The sequence below is a fragment of the Grampus griseus genome (assembly GCF_964374135.1).
Source record: "Grampus griseus genome assembly, chromosome: 17".
Lineage (NCBI taxonomy): Eukaryota > Metazoa > Chordata > Mammalia > Artiodactyla > Delphinidae > Grampus > Grampus griseus.
This window is the reverse complement of record NC_139011.1, coordinates 37,844,955-37,863,748: the sequence shown is the minus strand read 5'-3', so window position 1 is coordinate 37,863,748 and position 18,794 is coordinate 37,844,955. Positions and strand designations below refer to the sequence as shown.

Genomic DNA, 18,794 nt, shown 5'->3' with positions numbered 1-18,794 from the left:
TGTGATGGTAAATGGGATTATTTCCTTAATTTCTCTTTCTGATCTTTCATTGTTAGTGTGTAGAAATACAACAGGTTTCTGTCTATTAATTTTGTATCCTGCACTTTTACCAGATTCATTGATGAGCTCTAGTAGTTTTCTGGTAGCATCTTTAGGATTTTCTATGTATAGTATCATGTCATCTGCAAACAGTGACAGTTTTACTTCTTCTTTTCCAATTTGTATTCCTTTTATTTCTTTTTCTTCTCTAATTGCCATGGCTAGGACTTCCAAAACTATGTTGAATAATAGTGGAGAGAGTGGACAACCTTGTCTTGTTCCTGATCTTACAGGAAATTCTTTCAGTTTTTCACCATCGAGAATGATGTTTGCTGTGGATTTCTGGTGTATGGACTTTATCATGTTGAGGTAGTTTTCCTCTATGCCCGCTTTCTGGAGAGTTTTTATCATAATTGGGTGTTGAATTTTATCAAAAGCTTTTTCTGCATCTATTGAGATGATCATATCGTTTTTATTCTTCAGTTTGTTAATGTGGTGTGTCACACTAATTGATTTGCAGATATTGAAAAATACTTGCATCCCTGGAATAAATCCCACTTGATCATGGTGTATGATCCTTTTAATGTATTGCAGTCAGTTTTCTAGTAGTTTGTTGAGGACTTTTATGTCTATGTTCATCAGTGATACTGGCCTGCAATTTTCTTTTCTTTGTGTGATATCTTTATCTGGTTTTGGTATCAGGGTGATGATGGCTTCATAGAACGAGTTTGGGAGTGTTCCTTCCTCTGCAATTTTTTGAAATAGTTTCAGAAGGGTAGGTGTTAACTCGTCTCTAAATGTTTGATAGAATTTGCCTGTGAAGTCATCTTGTCCTAGACTTCGGTTCGTTGGGAATTTTTAAATCACAGTTCAATTTCAGTACTTGTGATTGGTCTGTTCATATTTTCTATTTCTTCCCAGTTCAGTCTTGACAGATTGTACCTTACTAGGAATTTGTCCATTTCTTCTAGGTTGTCCATTTTATTGGCATAGAGTTGCTCGTAGTAATCACTTATGATCCTTTTTATTTCTGCAGTGTCAGTTCTAACTTCTATTTTTTCATTTCTAATTTTATTGATTTGAGCCCTCTTCCTGTTTTTCTTGATGAATCTGGATAAAGGTTTATCAATTTTGTTTATCTTTTCAGAGAACCAGCTTTTAGTTTCATTGATCTTTTCTATTGTTTTCTTCATCTCTATTTCATTTATTTCTGCTCTGATATTTATGATTTCTTTCTTTCTACTAACTTTGGGTTTTATTTGTTCTTCTTTCTCTAGTTGCTTTAGGGGTAAGGTCAGTTTGTTTATTTGAGATCTTTCTTGTTTCCTGAGGTAAGATTGTCTTGCTATAAACTTCCCTCTTAAAACTGCTTTTGCTACATCCCATAGGTTTTGGATCATCATGTTTTCATTGTCATTTGTCTCTAGATATTTTAAAATTTTCTCTTTGGTTTCTTCAGTGATCCATTGGTTGTTTAGTAGCATATTGTTTAGCCCCCACGTGTTTGTGTTTTTTACAGTTTTTTTCTTGTAGTTTTTTTCTAATCTCATAGCGTTGTGGTTGGAAAAGATGTTTGATATGATTTGAATTTTCTGAAATTTACTGAGTCTTGCTTTATGGCCCAGCATGTGATCTAGCCTGGAGAATGTTCCATGTTCACTTGAAAAGAATGTGTTTTCTGGTGCTTTAGGACGGAATACTCTCTAAATATCAATTAAGCCCATCTGCTCTAATGTGTCATTTAAGACCTGTGTTTCCTTATTGATTTTCTGTCTGGATGATCTATCTGTTGATGTAAGTGGGGTGTTAAACTCCCCTACTATTATTGTGTTACTGTTGATTTCTCTTTTTATTGCTGTTAGCATTTGCCTTATATATTGAGGTGCTCCTATGTTGTGTGCATATATATTTACAATTGTTATATTCTCTTCTTGGGTTGATCCCTTGATTGTTATGTAGAGTTCTTCTTTGTCTCTTGTAACAGTCTTTATTTTAAAGTCTATTTTGTCTGATATGAGTATTGCTACTCCAGCTTTCCTTGGATTTCCATTTGTGTGGAATACCTTTTTCCATCCCCTCATTTTCAGTCTGTATGTGTCCCTAGATCTGAAGTGGGTTTCTTGTAGACAGCATATATATGGGTCCAGTTTCTGTATCCATTCAGCCAGTCTATGTCTTTTGTTTGGAGCATTTAATCCATTTACTGATATGTATGTTCTTATTGCCATTTTGTTCATTGTTTTGGATTTTTTTTGGTAGGTCTTTTTTCTTCTCTTCTTCTTTTGTTCTCTTCTCTTGTGATTTGATGACTGTCTTGAGTGTTGTATTTGAATTGCTTTCTTTGTGTGTGTGTGTGTGTGTGTGTGTCTATTGTAGATTTTTGGTTTGTGGTTCCCATAAGGTTTTGATGTCACAGTTTCTCTCTCTCTATATATAGAAGATTGTTTTAATTTCAAATGCATTTCCAATATCCTGCATTTGTACTGTCCTCTTCTCACAATTGCTGGTTTTGATATCATATTTTTGTGTGGATGGTTTCCTACCTTTGCTGTATGTTTGCTTTTACTGGTGCACTTTCCCATTTGTAATTTTCTTGTTTCTCGTTGTGGCCTTTTCTTTTCCTCCTAGAGAAGACCCTTTAGCATTTCTTGTAAAGCTGGTTTGGTGGTGCTGAATGCTCTTGGCTTTTGCTTGTCTATGAAGCCCTTGACTTTTCTGTTGAATCTGAACAAGAACCTTGCTGGGTAGAGTATTCTTGGTTGTAGGATTTTCCCTTTCATCGCTTCAAATACATCATTCCACTCCTTTCTGGCCTGCAGAGTTTCTGCTGAAAAATCAGCTGATAACCTTATGGGGATTCCCTTGTATGTTATTTGTTGCTTTTCCCTTGTTGCTTTTAATATTTCTCTGTCTTTAATTTTTGTCAATTTGATTAATGTGTCTTGCTGTGTTCCTCCTTGGGTTTATCTTTTATGGGACTCCCTGTGCTTCCTGGACTTGGTGACTGTTTCCTTTCCCATGTTAGGAAAGTTTTCAGCTATTATCTCTTCAAATATTTTCTCAGGCCCTTTCTCTCTCCTTCTGGGACCCCTATAATATGAATGTTGGTGTATTTAATGTTGTCCCAGAGTTCTCTGAAACTGTACTCATTTCTTTTCATTCTTCTTTATTCTGTTCTGCAGCAGTGGTTTCCACCACTCTGTCTTCCAGCTCACTTATCCATTCTTCTGCCTCATTTATTCTGCTATTCATTCCTTCTAGTGTAGTTTTCATTTCAGTTATTATATTGTTCACCTCTGTTTGTTTGTTCTTTATATCTTCTATCTCTTTATTAAACATTTCTTGTATCTTCTCAGTTTGTGCCTTCATTATTTTTCCGAGATCTTGGATCATCTTTTCTATCATTACTCTGAATTCTTTTCTGGGTATATTGCCTATCTCCACTTCACTTAGTTGTTCTTCTGGAGTTTCATCTTGTTCCTTCGTCTGGAATATATTCCTCTGCTGTCTCATTTTGTCCAACTTTTTCTGTTTGCGATCTCCATTCCACAGTCTGCAGGATTGTAGTTTCTCTTGCTTCTGGTGTCTGCCCCCTGGTGGGTGAGACTGGTCTCAGAGGCTCGTGCAGGCTTCCTGGTGGGAGGGACTGGTGTCTACCCACTGTTGGGTGGAGCTGGGTCTTGTCCCTCTGGTGCGCATAGCCGTGTCAAGGGTCTGTTTAGAGGTGGCTGTGGGCTCAGGGAGACTTTAAGCAGCCTGTCTGCAGAATGGTGGGGCTGTGTTCCCACCCTGTTCATTGTTTGGCCTGAGGCATCTCACCATTGGAGCCTAAGGGCTGTTGGGTGGGGCCAGGTCTTGGTGACAAAATTGTGGCCATGAGGAGAGCTCACATGCCAATGAGAACTCCCTGTTACCTCTGCCACCAGTGTCCTTGTCCCCACAGTGAGCCACAGCCACTACCTGACTCCCCAGGAGACCCTCCAAGACCAGCAGGTAGGTCTGACCCAGGCCTCTATGGAGTCACTGCTTTTTCCCTGGGTCTCGGTGCACATGAGAGCTTGTGTGTGCCCTCCAAGAGTGGAGTTTCTGTTTCCCCCAGTCCTGTGAAGTTCCTGTGATCAAGCCCCACTGGCTTCAAAGCCAAATGCTCTGGAGGCTCCCCCTCCCAATGCCAGACCCCCAGACTGGGGAGCCTGATGTGGGGTTCAGAACTCTCCTATGGGAGAACCTATGTGACATAATTATTTTCCAGTTTGGGTTGCCCACCTGGCGAGTATGGGATTTGATTATATCGTGAATTCACGCCTCCTACCATCTCATTGTGACTTCTTATTTGTCTTTGGGTGTAGAGTATCCTTTTTCGTAGGTTCCAGTCTTTTTTGTCAATGGTTGTTGAGCAGTTAGTTGTGATTTTGGCATTTTCATGAGAAGGGGTGTGCTCAAGTCCTTCTACTCTGCCATCTAGCCTCCAACCTCCAAAAAAATAGTGTGTCAAGAGGGTCTTTTAAAGACGGTGCAGGGAGCAGAGTCCGTACTCAGGAATGTTTGTTCCCATTGCCTTTTTTAGGAATCCTTACCAGGTACAGTATAACAAGAGCATCCTTTGTGCCAGGCAATGAGACTTATAGTCATTGTCTCATATTAGTCTTCACTACAACACTATAGGATAGATAATTTAAAAAAATTTTTTTAAGTGAATTCATTTGTAACTATACAAGTATTAGTTGAATAAATTTGTCATTAAAAAATCAAACCATATAGGGAGAGCTCAAAACCCACATGACCCTCCAACCTCAGTCCCCTCTTTAGAGTAACTGCTATTATTGCTTTGGTATATATCCTCCAGAACTTCCTGTTAATTTATATACAGATCTTTGTACCTGGAGAATTCAAGAGTGGTTTTGTAAATTGCTCCATTCTGGTAATGCCTCAATATCACTCAGAGAATTTTTTCATGTCAGTTCATAAAAATCAGTCTCATTCTTGGTAGCTGCTCCTAGTATCCCCCTGTATGCTTGTATCTGTTTATTTAGCCATACCCCACTAATGATCAATTAGCAAGGTGAGTCATATTTTCTTCATTTGAGGACTGGGTACCTTGTCCAAGCCACCCAACTGGAAAGTGGCAGAGCTGGGCTCCAGCCCACTTCTATCTGGCTCCAAAGCCAACTGTTGTAACCACTGTAGTATAAGTAAACACAAACATAAAGGTTTGCTTTAGAGTCAGGTGTAAACTCAGTAGTTACTGACCACATTTATTTGTTCACCACACATTTCTTAAGCATCTACTATGTGCTACAACAAGTGATGGGGAATCTCCTCCTTGAAGTTCCTCCTCTCTAGATGCCCAGTTCCCCCTCATGCCTCCTTGCCTACTATAAAACCTGCTGGATGTTCCTCTTGCCCTGCCTGCCCCAGGGTTTTATCCTTAGTCCTCCCTGTTTGCCTCCTCACTTGGCACAATCTTCAGAGTTCTTTTTGTCCACTCTTCTACCTGACAACAGAAGTCTTCATCTCCACGCCAACCTCTCTCATGCAGCCCCAGGGTCATGCTTCCAACTGCCTTCAGGATGCCTCCTCCTGGGTATCTCATAGGCTTCAAAAATTCCTCATGTCCAAATCTGATCTCATTTTCCTACCCTTCAAATCCATTCCTAACCAAATGAACTGTATCACTGTTTTGGGGTGACCCAACCTGGGGTCCTCAGTGCTCTCTTTGACCCTCTCACTCTTTTTTACCCCCTGGATCCATTTAGTCCACCACCCCCAATGGTTCAATCTCCCAAATAGTTCTTGGATTTGCCCTCTCCTCTCCATTGCCAATCTTCTGTGAAAATTCAGCCCCTTTCCCTAAACTAGCACAGAAACCCCTCCCCCTTGCCAGTTCTCCAAGCTCCTGAAGCCCCTAATACGTTCCTCTGTTAGCTTTCATTTCAGCTCTGAGATTGCAGGTATGTTTCTAGTTGCAGTGTGGACTGTGTTGCAGTCATCTGAATATTATAAGTGTCTAGAACCCAGTTTCCCTGAATGTTTTCTGAGTAAATGTTAGCACTGATGATGTTTCCAGAAATGTAGATCAAACCACCAAGAAAGGTGCCCTCCACTTAAGGCCCTCCACTTTTTCATCAGGGTTTGGGTGAAAGAGTGGGAATAAGGACAAAGCAGAATGTCTGGCTCCTATACTTGAATGTGTTGTTAAGCTGACTGGGAATTTCTTGCCATTAAACTCACCCTTCAGGTTTGCATTTTAGGAGCATTACAGATAATATCTTCTTCACTACCTTTGTGTGGTGGTGATGGTCTGTCATCAATGCTTGATTTTGCATATTAATCACACATATAGCAAGTTTATACAATAAAAATAAACTGGTAGCAAAATATATAGTATTGCTCGAGCTTTACTGCTTACAAGTACATTTTTATTTTCTCAACACATCGACCGAATGTTTTATTTTCTAAAGCTCTTTTTCATACTGTGGTTGGTTCCTCGTGATCCAGGAAGCCCTGAGACTCTTCTGAAAAGCATAGACATCCTTTGCTTTCCATACAGATTTTTATACCATTGACAACAGAATTATTGGGACAAAAAACCAAAAAAACAGAAAGACTCTGTTCTGTTTTTCATATTTTTGTAAAGCAGATGTGATTTGCTTCAGTCTGTTTGTATGAATCAGAGCATCTAGAACTCCAGAGATGTGACCATTTTCACTACATAAGGACAATAAAGAAGTTCACGTCTCCCCCTTTAGAAACTGGGGTGTATTCTTTCAGGCCTTATAGTATAGTTGAGTGCAGGGAATTCAGCGGTATTTGTCACCTAAATTCTCACATCCGATCAGATAATTATTTGCTCAAGGGAAAAATCAGTGCTTCCCCAGGTTCCGAAATACTGAATACCGAGTACTGACTCAGGTTTGGGAGATGACAGAGATATAAATTTGTGAATGTCAGGCCTATTCTCATGAAAGCAGTTTGTTCTCAGTTCATTTCTCTGCCTGTATCTTTGTTCATTCAGTCGCTTATCTTCCCATCCACCTGTCCAGCAAATACTGAATACAAATTGGAGACACTGTGATGAGCAAAACAGACATAACCCATGTTCTCATGGAGACGAGCAAGGATATTTAGCACCTAAAAATGGGGCTTCTACGATTTCTTAGCCATTTGCTTAGATCTCAAATTTAAATCACATTTCTGTTACCTGTGGCTTATCCCTTATTCAACAAGCATATATTAAGCATCACTATGCCGGGGCCTGTGCTGGTGCTACAGAGATGAGGAAAACATGGGCACAGAACTGGCCCTCAGGGAGCTTAGTTGGTGGGAGATACACAAGCAGCGGCTGCTGCAATACAATCTGGAAAGTGTGGTGATCGCGATATGTATGTGGGCACCCGGAGGTGCTATCCCTGAGCAGAGTTGCCAGGATGAGCAGGAGTTGGCCACTTCAATTTCAGGAGGGGTGGGCAGGAGCCATAGGTCACTTGAAGGAGTATTCAGAGCCGGGAAGGGAGAGGGAGGCAGGGCTCTGGTCTTAGAGGACATGTTTGCTTTAATGAACGCTACCCCATGGGTGATGGAACTCCATTGCATTCTGGATTGATGGTGCCAGCAGATGGGGGGGTGACTTGAGGGGAACAAACCTGGAGCAGAGACCAGTTCAGGGGCCTCTGCAATCGTCTCGGCAGCAAATGACAGAAGACTGAGGGGCAGCCGCGGAGAGAAAATGGAGATGAGGACACAGATTTGAGAACCGTTTGGAAGGCTGAATTGGCAGAGGGTGGTGTGGGGTGGAAGACAGCGGTGATTCAAGGACTCCCAGGCTCCTAGCACCGGCGACTGGACGGCAGATGTAGCACCAACTGGACAGAAAATGCAGGGGCAACGGTGTTTGGGCATGCTGAACTTGAGGTACGTGAGTGGCATTAAGAATGCCTGGGTGTGGGGTTTATAAGGAGAAGTCTGGGCTGAAGGAAGGGATTCGGGAGCCATTAGCATGTAGGTGTTTACTGAATTGAGTGTGTGTGATGCCATTGACAAATACTGAAAACACCGCACAGACCTGCAAAAGTCAACCCTCTGTATACTCTGAGAATATTGATAATGAATACTGACATCAAATTGAATATTAATGTGTGCTTTCCAATGGTCCCCTTAGAGAGATACTTCTCATCTAGGTACTAAGAATGATTGCGTTTCTTCTGAGCGATAGAGTATGCTTTTGTCTTTTTTCTTCCCTGAATTTCAAAAACTTTTATTTTATGATTATAACGTAACTAAATATAACACATTCATTTTTAAAAAGCTTATAATTCATTAGTTTTTAATATAGTCACAGAGTTATGCAATCATTACCCCAAATTTTAGAATCTTTACATCACCCCCACGAAAACCCTCTGTGCCCATTATTTCATTCCTTTTTCTTGCTGAACCATAACCAGGTGTATCCCTGGTATGGATACAACACACTTTATCCATTCATCAGTTAATGAAAGCTTTTATCTTACAGACCAGCACTGTCCAATAGATTCATAATGTGAACCACATGTGAGCCACCTATGTAATTTTAAATTTTCTAGCAGTTATATATTTTTAAAAAGTGAAGAGAAACAGGTAAAATTAATTTAAATAAGATATTTTAACCCAACATATCCAAAATATTATTTCAATATGTAATAAATATTAAAAATTGTTAATGAGATAGTCTACATTTTATTTTGTACTAAGTCTTTGTAATACGTGTATTTTATACTCACAGTTCATCTCAATTTGGCTATCCACATTTCAAGCGCTAGTGGCCACCATTTTGGACAGCGTTGTTAGATAACGTAAACTGTTTCTGGTTTCCTTCTTCACTTTGGCTTCTAGGAAGCTTTGGACCAAATTCACAGTAAGCAGTTTTTCTATTAATATGATTCATGGCTCCAGATTGCTTCTCTACTTTCGTTTTCCCTTTGTTTTATCTTTTCTAACTTGTTTTTAATTTATGCTACCTTGTTATGCTTTATACCCCCTCCTTTGTAAATTGGCTTAAATAAAAGTGGAAAATGACAAAGGTCTTGAGAAGAATGCTGCTGACAAAAAGAAGACAAATGTTTCAGTCAAGGCAAATAGTGAGCTGATTTGGGGAACTGAGTTTAAGACTTTTTTTTTTAATGTCCAATGATAGATGAATGGATAAAGAAGATGTGGTACATACATACAATGGAATATTACTCAGCCATAAAAAGGAATGAAATTGGGTCATTTGCAGGGAAGCCTATTTCTTTAGATGCTGCTGTTAACCCTCTACCCACTTTCTCTGGCCTCTTTGTCCCAACATCCAACCTTAGCAAGGCTCTGCAGAAATCATTTCTTCTAGATACTATCAAATAATAGAAATGAGTATAGCTGAGTGTGACTGGGAGACACAGGTACAGGTACCAGGAAATAGGTCAGATATTACTTGGAATTAATTAATCTAGATAAGATACAGTGATTTGGGAAAACAAAACCCAAACCAAAACAGACCACATGACCTCTTAAATTGCAGGACAGAGAGAGCAAGCAAGACAAATGATCCTGGGAGGGAGACGCAAGAGGGAGGAGGTATGGGGATATAAGTTTATGTATAGCTGATTCACTTTGTTATACAGCAGAAACACAACATTGTAAAGCAATTATACTCCAATAGAGATGTTAAAAAAAAAAAAAAAGGTCTTCCCTGGTGGCGCAGTGGTTGAGAGTCCGCCTGCCGATGCAGGGGACGCGGGCTCGTGCCCCGGTCCGTGAGGATCCCACATGCCGCGGAGCGGCTGGGCCCGTGAACCATGGCCGCTGAGCCTGCGCGTCCGGAGCCTGTGCTCTGCAACGGGAGAGGCCACAGCAGTGAGAGGCCCACGTACTGCAAAAAAAAAAAAAAAAAAAAAAGCGTCACAAACTTTCTTTGACTCTGGAAGGTATACCAAATATTCTTTCTTGTCTCTCTGCCTTTCCATCTGCTCTGCCCTCGCCACAGTGCCCTTTTTTCTCTCCCGCCTTCCCAAGCCTCAAGGCCTAGTTCGAATATCCCTTCAGTGAAGCATTCCTCGTCCTCCTCCACAGGGCTTTGTTTTTATATTTCTTATCACACTTACGGCACTCTGGTATCTCTGCCCTGTACCAGGGACAAGAACCAGCTCACGGGCAGGAGCCAGGTCGCCTGTGTTTCCACACCTGGCACGGAAGCTGGCATGGAGCTGGTGTTCAATAGATGTTTGTTGGTGAGTTAAAGAAAGTGCTAGTTGCCTGTGCTCCCTAGGTGTGAGGCAGTGTGCTAAGGGCTTCACATGTGTGTCACATTCATTTTCACAACCCTCTGAGGCTGCCTTCTCTGATAAAGAAGATGAGACTTACGGGGAAGTTAAATGACTCACCCAAGGTCACGCGGCAAGTCAGTGGCATAGCGTCAAAGATACTTACCTTTGAGGAGTTCCAACCTGCAGATGAGATAAGCTTTCATGTCTTTTTACAATAACCTGAAGAACTAAAGAAATGAATTTGCTTCAAATTGGACAGAGTAGGGATAGGTCTTTTCTGCCAGAAAAAGGTGTTGCTTCCTTTCAGCCAAGTTAGATACGGTTACCATAGACTAATATTGTGTATATCTGTATATATTATATATATGTACTATCATTGCTTTGGATAAATGTCAGGGGAACTGGTAAGACATCAGGAGTCATTGAACAAGCATAAAAAACTAGTAACTCATCATATTCGTGTGAAACAATTTTGCCTTATGAACTTTAAAAACGTTGTTTGGACTTCTGTGATTGCCTACCACATTCAAATTCTGAATCATACCCCAAATCACTACTCACTTGTTAAAGCAACTAACATATCCTCAAAACCGAAAAGTCTTGTTGAAACTTAAGGCCCAGGTTCATTAGTCCATTCATATCAGGCATCATTTTCAAAGACCACATTCTAAGCATGGAAACTGATTTATGGTTATCAGCTGGTGTGCTTTTAGAAAAAACTTCTTATAAACTTTATGAAAGTTCAACAGAGAATGAACTCATGAATCTGCACACTGACGCATTAATAATGAAACAGTTCTACATTTCAGATTCCTCAGTACATCTTGTTTTTTAACATCAAAGGCTTTTTGGTTCCAAATGCTATTATGTCTTCTCATTTGAAAATTTTTGCTAAGAACATTTTCTTTTTCAATAGGAAAGAAACGTGTCATGGGTAAATGGAAAGGCTGAAAAAAATGCACAGCTGCAGAACTGCCCCCATCCAGCATGGTCTGTATACACTGGAACATTAGAAAGAGAATATTTTAAAAGCTGAGAGCTTTAGTATCAGGTTTTATTTAGCTTCCACTCAACTAGTTATAGTTCACTCTGGAAAAATTCTGTAAAAATTTAAAAGACAACTAGTTGCTTGGTTTAAACCCAGGCAGGCACTGAATTTTCTACTAGAAACATTGTAGAACTCAATAGCTTTCAGTGCTTTCTCATAAAATGGAATACTTGTTTTTCTATTGTGGAATGTAGGGTATGACACTATCTTGTAATGTTTGGTTACAACTGTCGTTTCTATCACGCTAAAAAAACCCTATTTCCCTTTGCTCTCTTCTACTTCTTTTTTTCTTCATTGAGACTATGAAGTGGCTTATGGATAGAACCACACAAATGGGAAAATACTGAGAGAGAGATAAGCTTTTTTAGGGATTCTGATCTGCTGCCGACCCAGGGTTTGGAAGGCACGGTGCTTGCCGGGTCAGTCTAACTCAGTGTTTTGTAAATATGATTTGAACAGGTTGCTGAGGACAGGAGGCATGAGGGCCAAGGGCAGGAGGCATGAGGGCCAAGGGCATTGTAGAATCCTATACAATTATTAACTCTAAATTTGATTTTGAACTTCCTGGGACCAAAGCAAATTGGGAAACTGAGTCAATTACATGATTCATATTTTTAAGGACCAGAATGCTAAAACGTTACTGAAGCAAAACTTTAGAAGCATAAATTTGAAATTTTCCTGATGGTTCTTCACAAATGGGGCCATAGATGTTGGCCTTAGTATCCCTAAAATAGAAAGGATAGTCTTAAGGGGTGGAGGTGTGGGGAGTTTAGCTTAACCTACTTACTTTGCTCTAGGTAGAAAGGAAATACTTAAAAGATTGAATATGATTTTTCTCAGTGCAAATCACTACCTGAGAGCAGGCCAGACCCTTGATGGAAGACGCATCTGGGTACTAGAAGACTCTAATGCACTTTAGAAGTTACAATAAACTTGTTTATCAATGAAGAACAGAGCCCATTTCTTTATTCTTTTAAAAACAATGTATAAACTGGAAAGGGTTAAAAGTTTATTTTTTAAGCTAATATCTACATGCCATATGCTAGGAACTTTGTTAAATATTTTACATGTACTAGAACATTTGATTTTCACAGTTGCTGCATTATTACAGATGAAGAAATTGAAACACAGATTGGTTAAATGGTTATTCTTGCCCAGGGCAACAAAAGTATAAAGGAGGAGCTGGGACTTGAACCCAGATAATTTAGCTTCTGAGGCCTTCCACCTTCCACTATGCTGATTAATGTTTCTCTAAAGTTCTCATTACCAGAGACAGACTTTGGTAAGGGAGAGAATATGATATGTTTTAGTTTACAAAACAGCTTTTAAGGCGCACAAACTCCAGATATATTCCAATGAAGGAAAAAAAATCTTTTTGTATAAGTCATCTTGGAAACTTAAGTATACGCACCCTGCTTTTTTCCCCTACACGTAGAAAGGGTGCCGTTTCGGAAAATGTAGTTTCCAATGAAATGGAGAAAAGGTTCAACTCAGCTAACAAGGTCCTGTCCTTACAAGATAGATCAGCAGGCAGGCTTAGCAACCCTCTCCAGCAATTCTAAAGCCAGACCTGCTGTGTTTATTAGGCAATGTGGTCTAGTGGGAAAAGCAAAGATTTTGGAGACAGACGGGAGTTTAAAACTCATGCTGGCACTGACTAGCGTTATGACCTCATTTAATCTCTCCAATCCTGTCTTTTCTGAGAAAAAGACTATGTACCTTCTTGTGAAGGTTTGAGATAATATATCAAGTTCATGGCTTAATAGATGCTCAAAAACGGGTTGATATTATTGTTCTCTTTACTATGATTACCTGGATGTAAGGAAAGGAATTAGCCTATATGATTAATGATGACAATTTTGTTATTTGAGCTAATTGCAGTCAATGAAACTTTATTTACTACCAAGCACATCTAATATCCTGGGAAGTACTGTGGGGAAACAAGATGGATAAACACTAAGTTTCTTGGTTTCAGGTACCTTACAATCCAGTAATAAGGGAGATCAAATAATTATAATAGTTTGGAAGCAGTTTGGTGGAAGAAAGGCCTCAAAGAAATCAGTAAGGCAAGATGAGGTCGTGTAGGTTGGGACATGTTGTAGGTGAATGGCAGGAGGCAGAGTTCATTCTTAACTTGGTAGGCAAAATTCTGTAAACTTAAGAGTGACCCAGCAAATCAGAATTTTAATTTAGGGAGCTTAATCAAGTGAAAAAAAAAATAGTGGTAGGGAGTCTGGCTAATGCTACGGTCCGGCGTGAGAAGAAAATGGACTTGGAGCTGTTTTTCCAAGATTGGTGGAAGAATTGAGTTGGTCATTTTTTTTTCTCTCTTGGGGTCTTTTTATGACTCAGGGAAGTGGTTGGCTGAGGTTGAAGGTGTTTTGTATGGATGTGGAACAGGGCGAAGCTGATTGACTCCTTGGAGGATAAGCCACTATTCAGTGCATGGGACTATCAAAACGTCCCTGGGTATAGATCCTATCAGACTGCTCAGACAGCAAAGACAAGTAGCTCTCTTGTTAGGCTCCAGATTCCTGGGCTTTGGGACCACAAAAAAGAAAAAAAAAAAATCTAGTATTCCAAGATAGCATTTTGATGCAATATCTAATTAAATGCCTGTACTTAATAAATTTAGTAATGTAATGCAATTCCAATTATTTTTTAAAAAGTTTTATTTAGGGTTTCCCTGGTGGTGCAGTGGTTGAGAGTCCGCCTGCCAACGCAGGGGACACGGGTTCGTGCCCCGGTCTGGGATGATCCCACGTGCCGCAGAGCGGCTGGGCCCGTGAGCCACGGTCGCTGAGCCTGCGCGTCCGGAGCCTGTGCTCCGCAACGGGTGAGGCCACAACAGGGAGAGGCCACAACAGTGAGAGTCCCGTGTACCGCAAAAAAAAAAAGTTTTATTTAGAATGTTTTATAATTAGTACTTTCAGAATTTACTTTAATCATTAATCTTTAAAATACAGGATATGAAACAAAAATAGCATTCCTATTGAATGCTAATGTGTCAGTAATTTGAAGAGATTTCCTGTGACTAAGTTAAAAACATCTTATTAATATATTATATAATTTCCGCTAGACAAGCTACATATTCTTTAGTGAGTAGAGAGTGATTTTAAACCTTGGGGATGTGATTCAATAAATAAGCAGAAGAAAGAAATTCAAAAGCATGTAAGTAATACATGTAAGGTTGTTTAGCATAGTATCTGACACACATAATAAGTGTCCCAAGTAATAGGTGTTATTATTTTGAAAACCATTTAAATAAATACATTTTCTTGTCCAATTTATATTGGCCAAGAACATAAAACTATGTTCTTAACTATGTTCATAAAACTATAAAACTATTTATGCTAAAATAAGCTAAGTGTATTCTAAGTCTGTAGAAATGAGTCATCTAAGTTCATTAAATCAAAGAAAAAGTTTTCTCATCCACAGGCCAACATATACAATGATGCTGGCTTTTCAGCAAGATGAAATCCTTACTCATTAGCTTCAATTACATTTACAATACCGTATCTATTAAAGGACGGGGGTGGGGGGTGGGGGTGGTGGTGTGTGTGCAGAAAGTACACTTACCTACTTTTGGAATGTTCTCAGCAACCAAGGTTAAAATAATAAGAGGCTTCTTCTTAAACTCATTAAAATAACTAGAAAACTCTTTCCTAAGAATAATGATTAATCAAGGCTGACCTAGACTTGAAAGTTTCTTTAATGGCTTTTGGTTCTTCTAAATTTTAAATTCCCTTTTTTGATTGGTGGTGGGCAGAGAGTGAGAAGATAGGAAAATTTTAAGGCAGGTTATCCTGAAATGTTCTGGAGCTTCCTAAGGCTCTAAAGTAAAACAACGCCCATTGTTTGCAACTCTCTTAAATATACATATTAAGAGAGTTACATAAACATATACATACGTTAGTATACATATATTTAAAAAGACAAATATAACAACAGTATATAAAGTCTATTCACATAAAAGTTACAATACGATTGGAACATGGGATACTTATTATTAAAAGGAGGACTCTTGTTGAGACTTTATTAGTAAGAGTAGTTAACAGGCCCCATTGAATTAATTTGCATAAATTTTCTAGCTTAGCAAACTAGAGAGAAATCACCTTCATAGATTTCTTGTCATTTCATGTAGGTGGCTTTACTTGGCTAATAACAAGTCAGTCATTTGTTTCCATCAAATTAGGCGAGGTATTAGGCAGTTTACTGAAAAGAAAAACAATTAAGAAAAGAAAAAAAAGGATGGGGTGTTTGAGTTGATTGACTCATCTGATTTTCCCAAACAGATGTGGCTGAAGCATATACTGTAAATTCAGTTTTCATTTTTAATAGTCCTTATAAAATCTTCAATATTTACCACTATTTTATAACTATCTTATAATTTGTATCCAATTACACAATTTACTATTTGTAAGGACTTAACACGGCAAGGACAAATGTTACTCCAGGCATTACCTGGGGCACAAATGCCATTTTAAAAAGGAATAGAAGTTTCCAGAGATGACACACTTTCTGTCACTGGCTGGCTGGAGCTAATGTGAGACTCATCAGGGCTCCTTCCCTTGCTGTGGTGACCACCAACGTTGCAGATGGTGGAGGCTCTGTCAGCAGGGTCCCTGGGTGTGAAGGACAGGAGCAGGGCACATGAGTGACAAATAAGCTGGGTTATGTTAAGTCACTGAAGGTTCAGAGTTTTTACCACTGTATAATCTAGCCTGTGCTGACTAATATACCTTCCTTGCCTGGAAAAGACAGAATCCAGGTCATCAGTTTTAAAAAAAGATAGAGATGAAATGTGTTGGGTGGCACAGTAACATTTATTTGTCTTTATGATTTAAACATAGTAATTAAACACACAAAAGAACGAATGCTGTCAAGATGGCCATATGTAGTTTAGGAAATGACTGGTCCCAGTTCAATCCTGCAAATGATCATTCAGCTTAGAAATGAGTTTCTTTTTAATGGTTTTAATCTTTTTTTTTCAGTCCCCAAGGCTTGCACAGTTCAGTACAAATGTTTTTGCTATTTTGTTATCGTCAGGCACATGACGTTTACCAATTCCCAGGAAATAAGTGAAATCAACAAGAGTCTGTAACAGTTGAGCACATACTCACAGAAATAAATCTGATTAGCTTATTACAATCTGATACAGTTTAGCTATCAGACCTACACATGAAACAATATTAACAATTACATTTGTCTTAAGGATTTATTTCTTTAAAAATATTTACCATACTTTTTTGTGCAAGGGTTCCGCTGATTTCTTTGGTTTTAAACATTATAGCTCTGTATGACCTAAATATATATAGTCCTATTTGTACCAAACATCAAAAATAAAAAAATTAAAATTTCAGAAGGTAAAAATGGAATTATTGCTTCAGTATAAAAAATGTCTGGCCCATTTGTGTATTATTGCTATTATTGCTTTGCTTCTATTGGAAAACTATCCTGGAAATCAAGGAATGTAAGTAACCCCATAGCTCCCTGCTTACGGTATAATTTGGTTGTACATTATCATCTATTAATATGTCCCTACCTTCACGAAAGCTATCCTGATCTTGTCCTTAAAAAACAAAACAAAGTGAAATAGCATAAATAAATAAATTTACCTAAAGGGATACAATAAATAGGCTACTAAAAGAGAATAAAGAATATCGTAACATAAAGCCCTTCGGTGCTGTACAATTAAACAATAGCTTTGGATTTTCAAGGTTTCTAAACACAGCCTTCATTTTACAACACAGTTTTAGTGCCAGTATGCAGCTGACAGATGCAGAGAAGAATGCATTTCTGCTGTGTCCATCATTTAAGAATGAAAACACAGTGGAAAGAGTATTAAGTTCTGTCTTTTGGGGATTTACCTGGGTTTGTACCATCATCAGTTTTTGACTGTTGCCTGGTCATAGAGCACAAATCTTAGAGATTAAAAAAAAAATCATAATATTCCTTCAATTCTTAGTGGTTTCTTGGTCTCCAGAATAGTCATAGAAACAAACAGAAAAGAAATTAGACTCAAAAGTTTTGCTGCCTTCTTTTCTTCGCATCCATTGCATCCAGAATGGGTTGTCTTTTCGCAGTGTATCTTTGACGAAGCTCTTCTATTTCTCGTTCCATCATGGGGTCCAGCGCTTTTAACCGCATCTGTAGTTCTTCTAAACTTAGATTTTTTAACTGGATATAGAAAATAAAAAGAAGATATTAAAATAGTAAAATTATCTACAATAGGTTAAAGTCTAATGAGTTTTAGCATGAATATTTCAACTCTTTACGTCATCTTTGAAATATGGCTCAACAATTAAAACAGGAATTCCTTCCCTCAAGAACCAAGAAGCCACATCTTGCAAGAACCTCAAGTAATCTGCAACGAAACAATAAAAAACTCTGCTTTTAGGAAAAAACAAATGAGAAAAATAAGCTAATAAAATGTATCTGTTTTAAAAAAAGGCAGAAAGACAAATCCACCATCGTCAACAAACAGACTTTAAGGATATGTTCCGGATATATTCACTCTACTCTCTCACACTCTTGTCATCTATGGAGAGCTGCGATAATCAAAAACACTTGCAGAGATCACCCAAGAATGTGACAAGATTGAATACAGGTTAAATTAACCATTCTATTCTGCATTTTACCAAATGCTTAAATTTTAAGCACTTGGTTAACCAGAAAATTAAATTATCTAGAATACTTTTACCCCAAGCGTTTTGGTAAGACAGCGTTTTTAAATTTCTGATTCAAAATATCCCGAGTCTGATACAGTGCTGTGTAAGTTCTGACATGGGCTTGGCCAATTTGAAAATGAAATACCTGTCACACGTTCACTGTATATGTTATAGTTTGACAGTAATGATATGATTTGACTAAATGATACAGTTTGACTGTAATGATTTAGTTTGATTATGCTAGCTTCTGGGGGCAACACTGGCACATCCTTTACTGGTCTTCTGTGTAACAACAGAAGAGGGGCCTCATGTCCTGTGTGAATGGGGGATAAAATCTGTTCTACGTAACAGGATCTGTGGCATCCTGAGCTTTACTGTATTTATTTACATGTCAAAACAGCAAGATATGGATAATCTCCTGAGAAACATTTTAGGGATATTGCCTCAGGGCCTATAGGATGCCCTGAAATATATAACCTAGTACTTGGGCTTTTTATCTTATTAACATTTAAAAAAATCAAACGCTCTGTCTCCTTCAGAAACTATTAAAGCAATGGTGGCAGACAGGTGATTTTTAAAAAGTCTGTTAAAGCGAAAAGATCTACTATTTGCTCTTACTCAGCATCTTGGTAGGTATTGTAAGGGAAGCATAGAAGTACTAAACTATTTCCTTGCCTTAGAAACTTACAAATTAGCTTGAAGGGTAAGATTAGCAACTATAAATATTTAGGGACTTATGCCAGACCCTATACAATTAAG

The 18,794-nt window shown here is 38.6% G+C and overlaps 1 protein-coding gene across 1 annotated transcript in view; it reads right to left on the bottom strand.

Annotated features, from left to right (window-relative positions):
- Window positions 1-16,181: 16,181 nt before the first annotated feature.
- STK3 (serine/threonine kinase 3) overlaps window positions 16,182-18,794 on the bottom strand; it is a 322,020-nt gene continuing 319,407 nt past the window's right edge. The window contains exon 11 of the mRNA XM_082675272.1: window positions 16,182-17,544. Within this exon, the coding sequence (XP_082531398.1) occupies window positions 17,386-17,544 (159 nt within the window). The 3' untranslated portion in view covers window positions 16,182-17,385. The remainder of the gene's footprint in view (window positions 17,545-18,794) is intronic.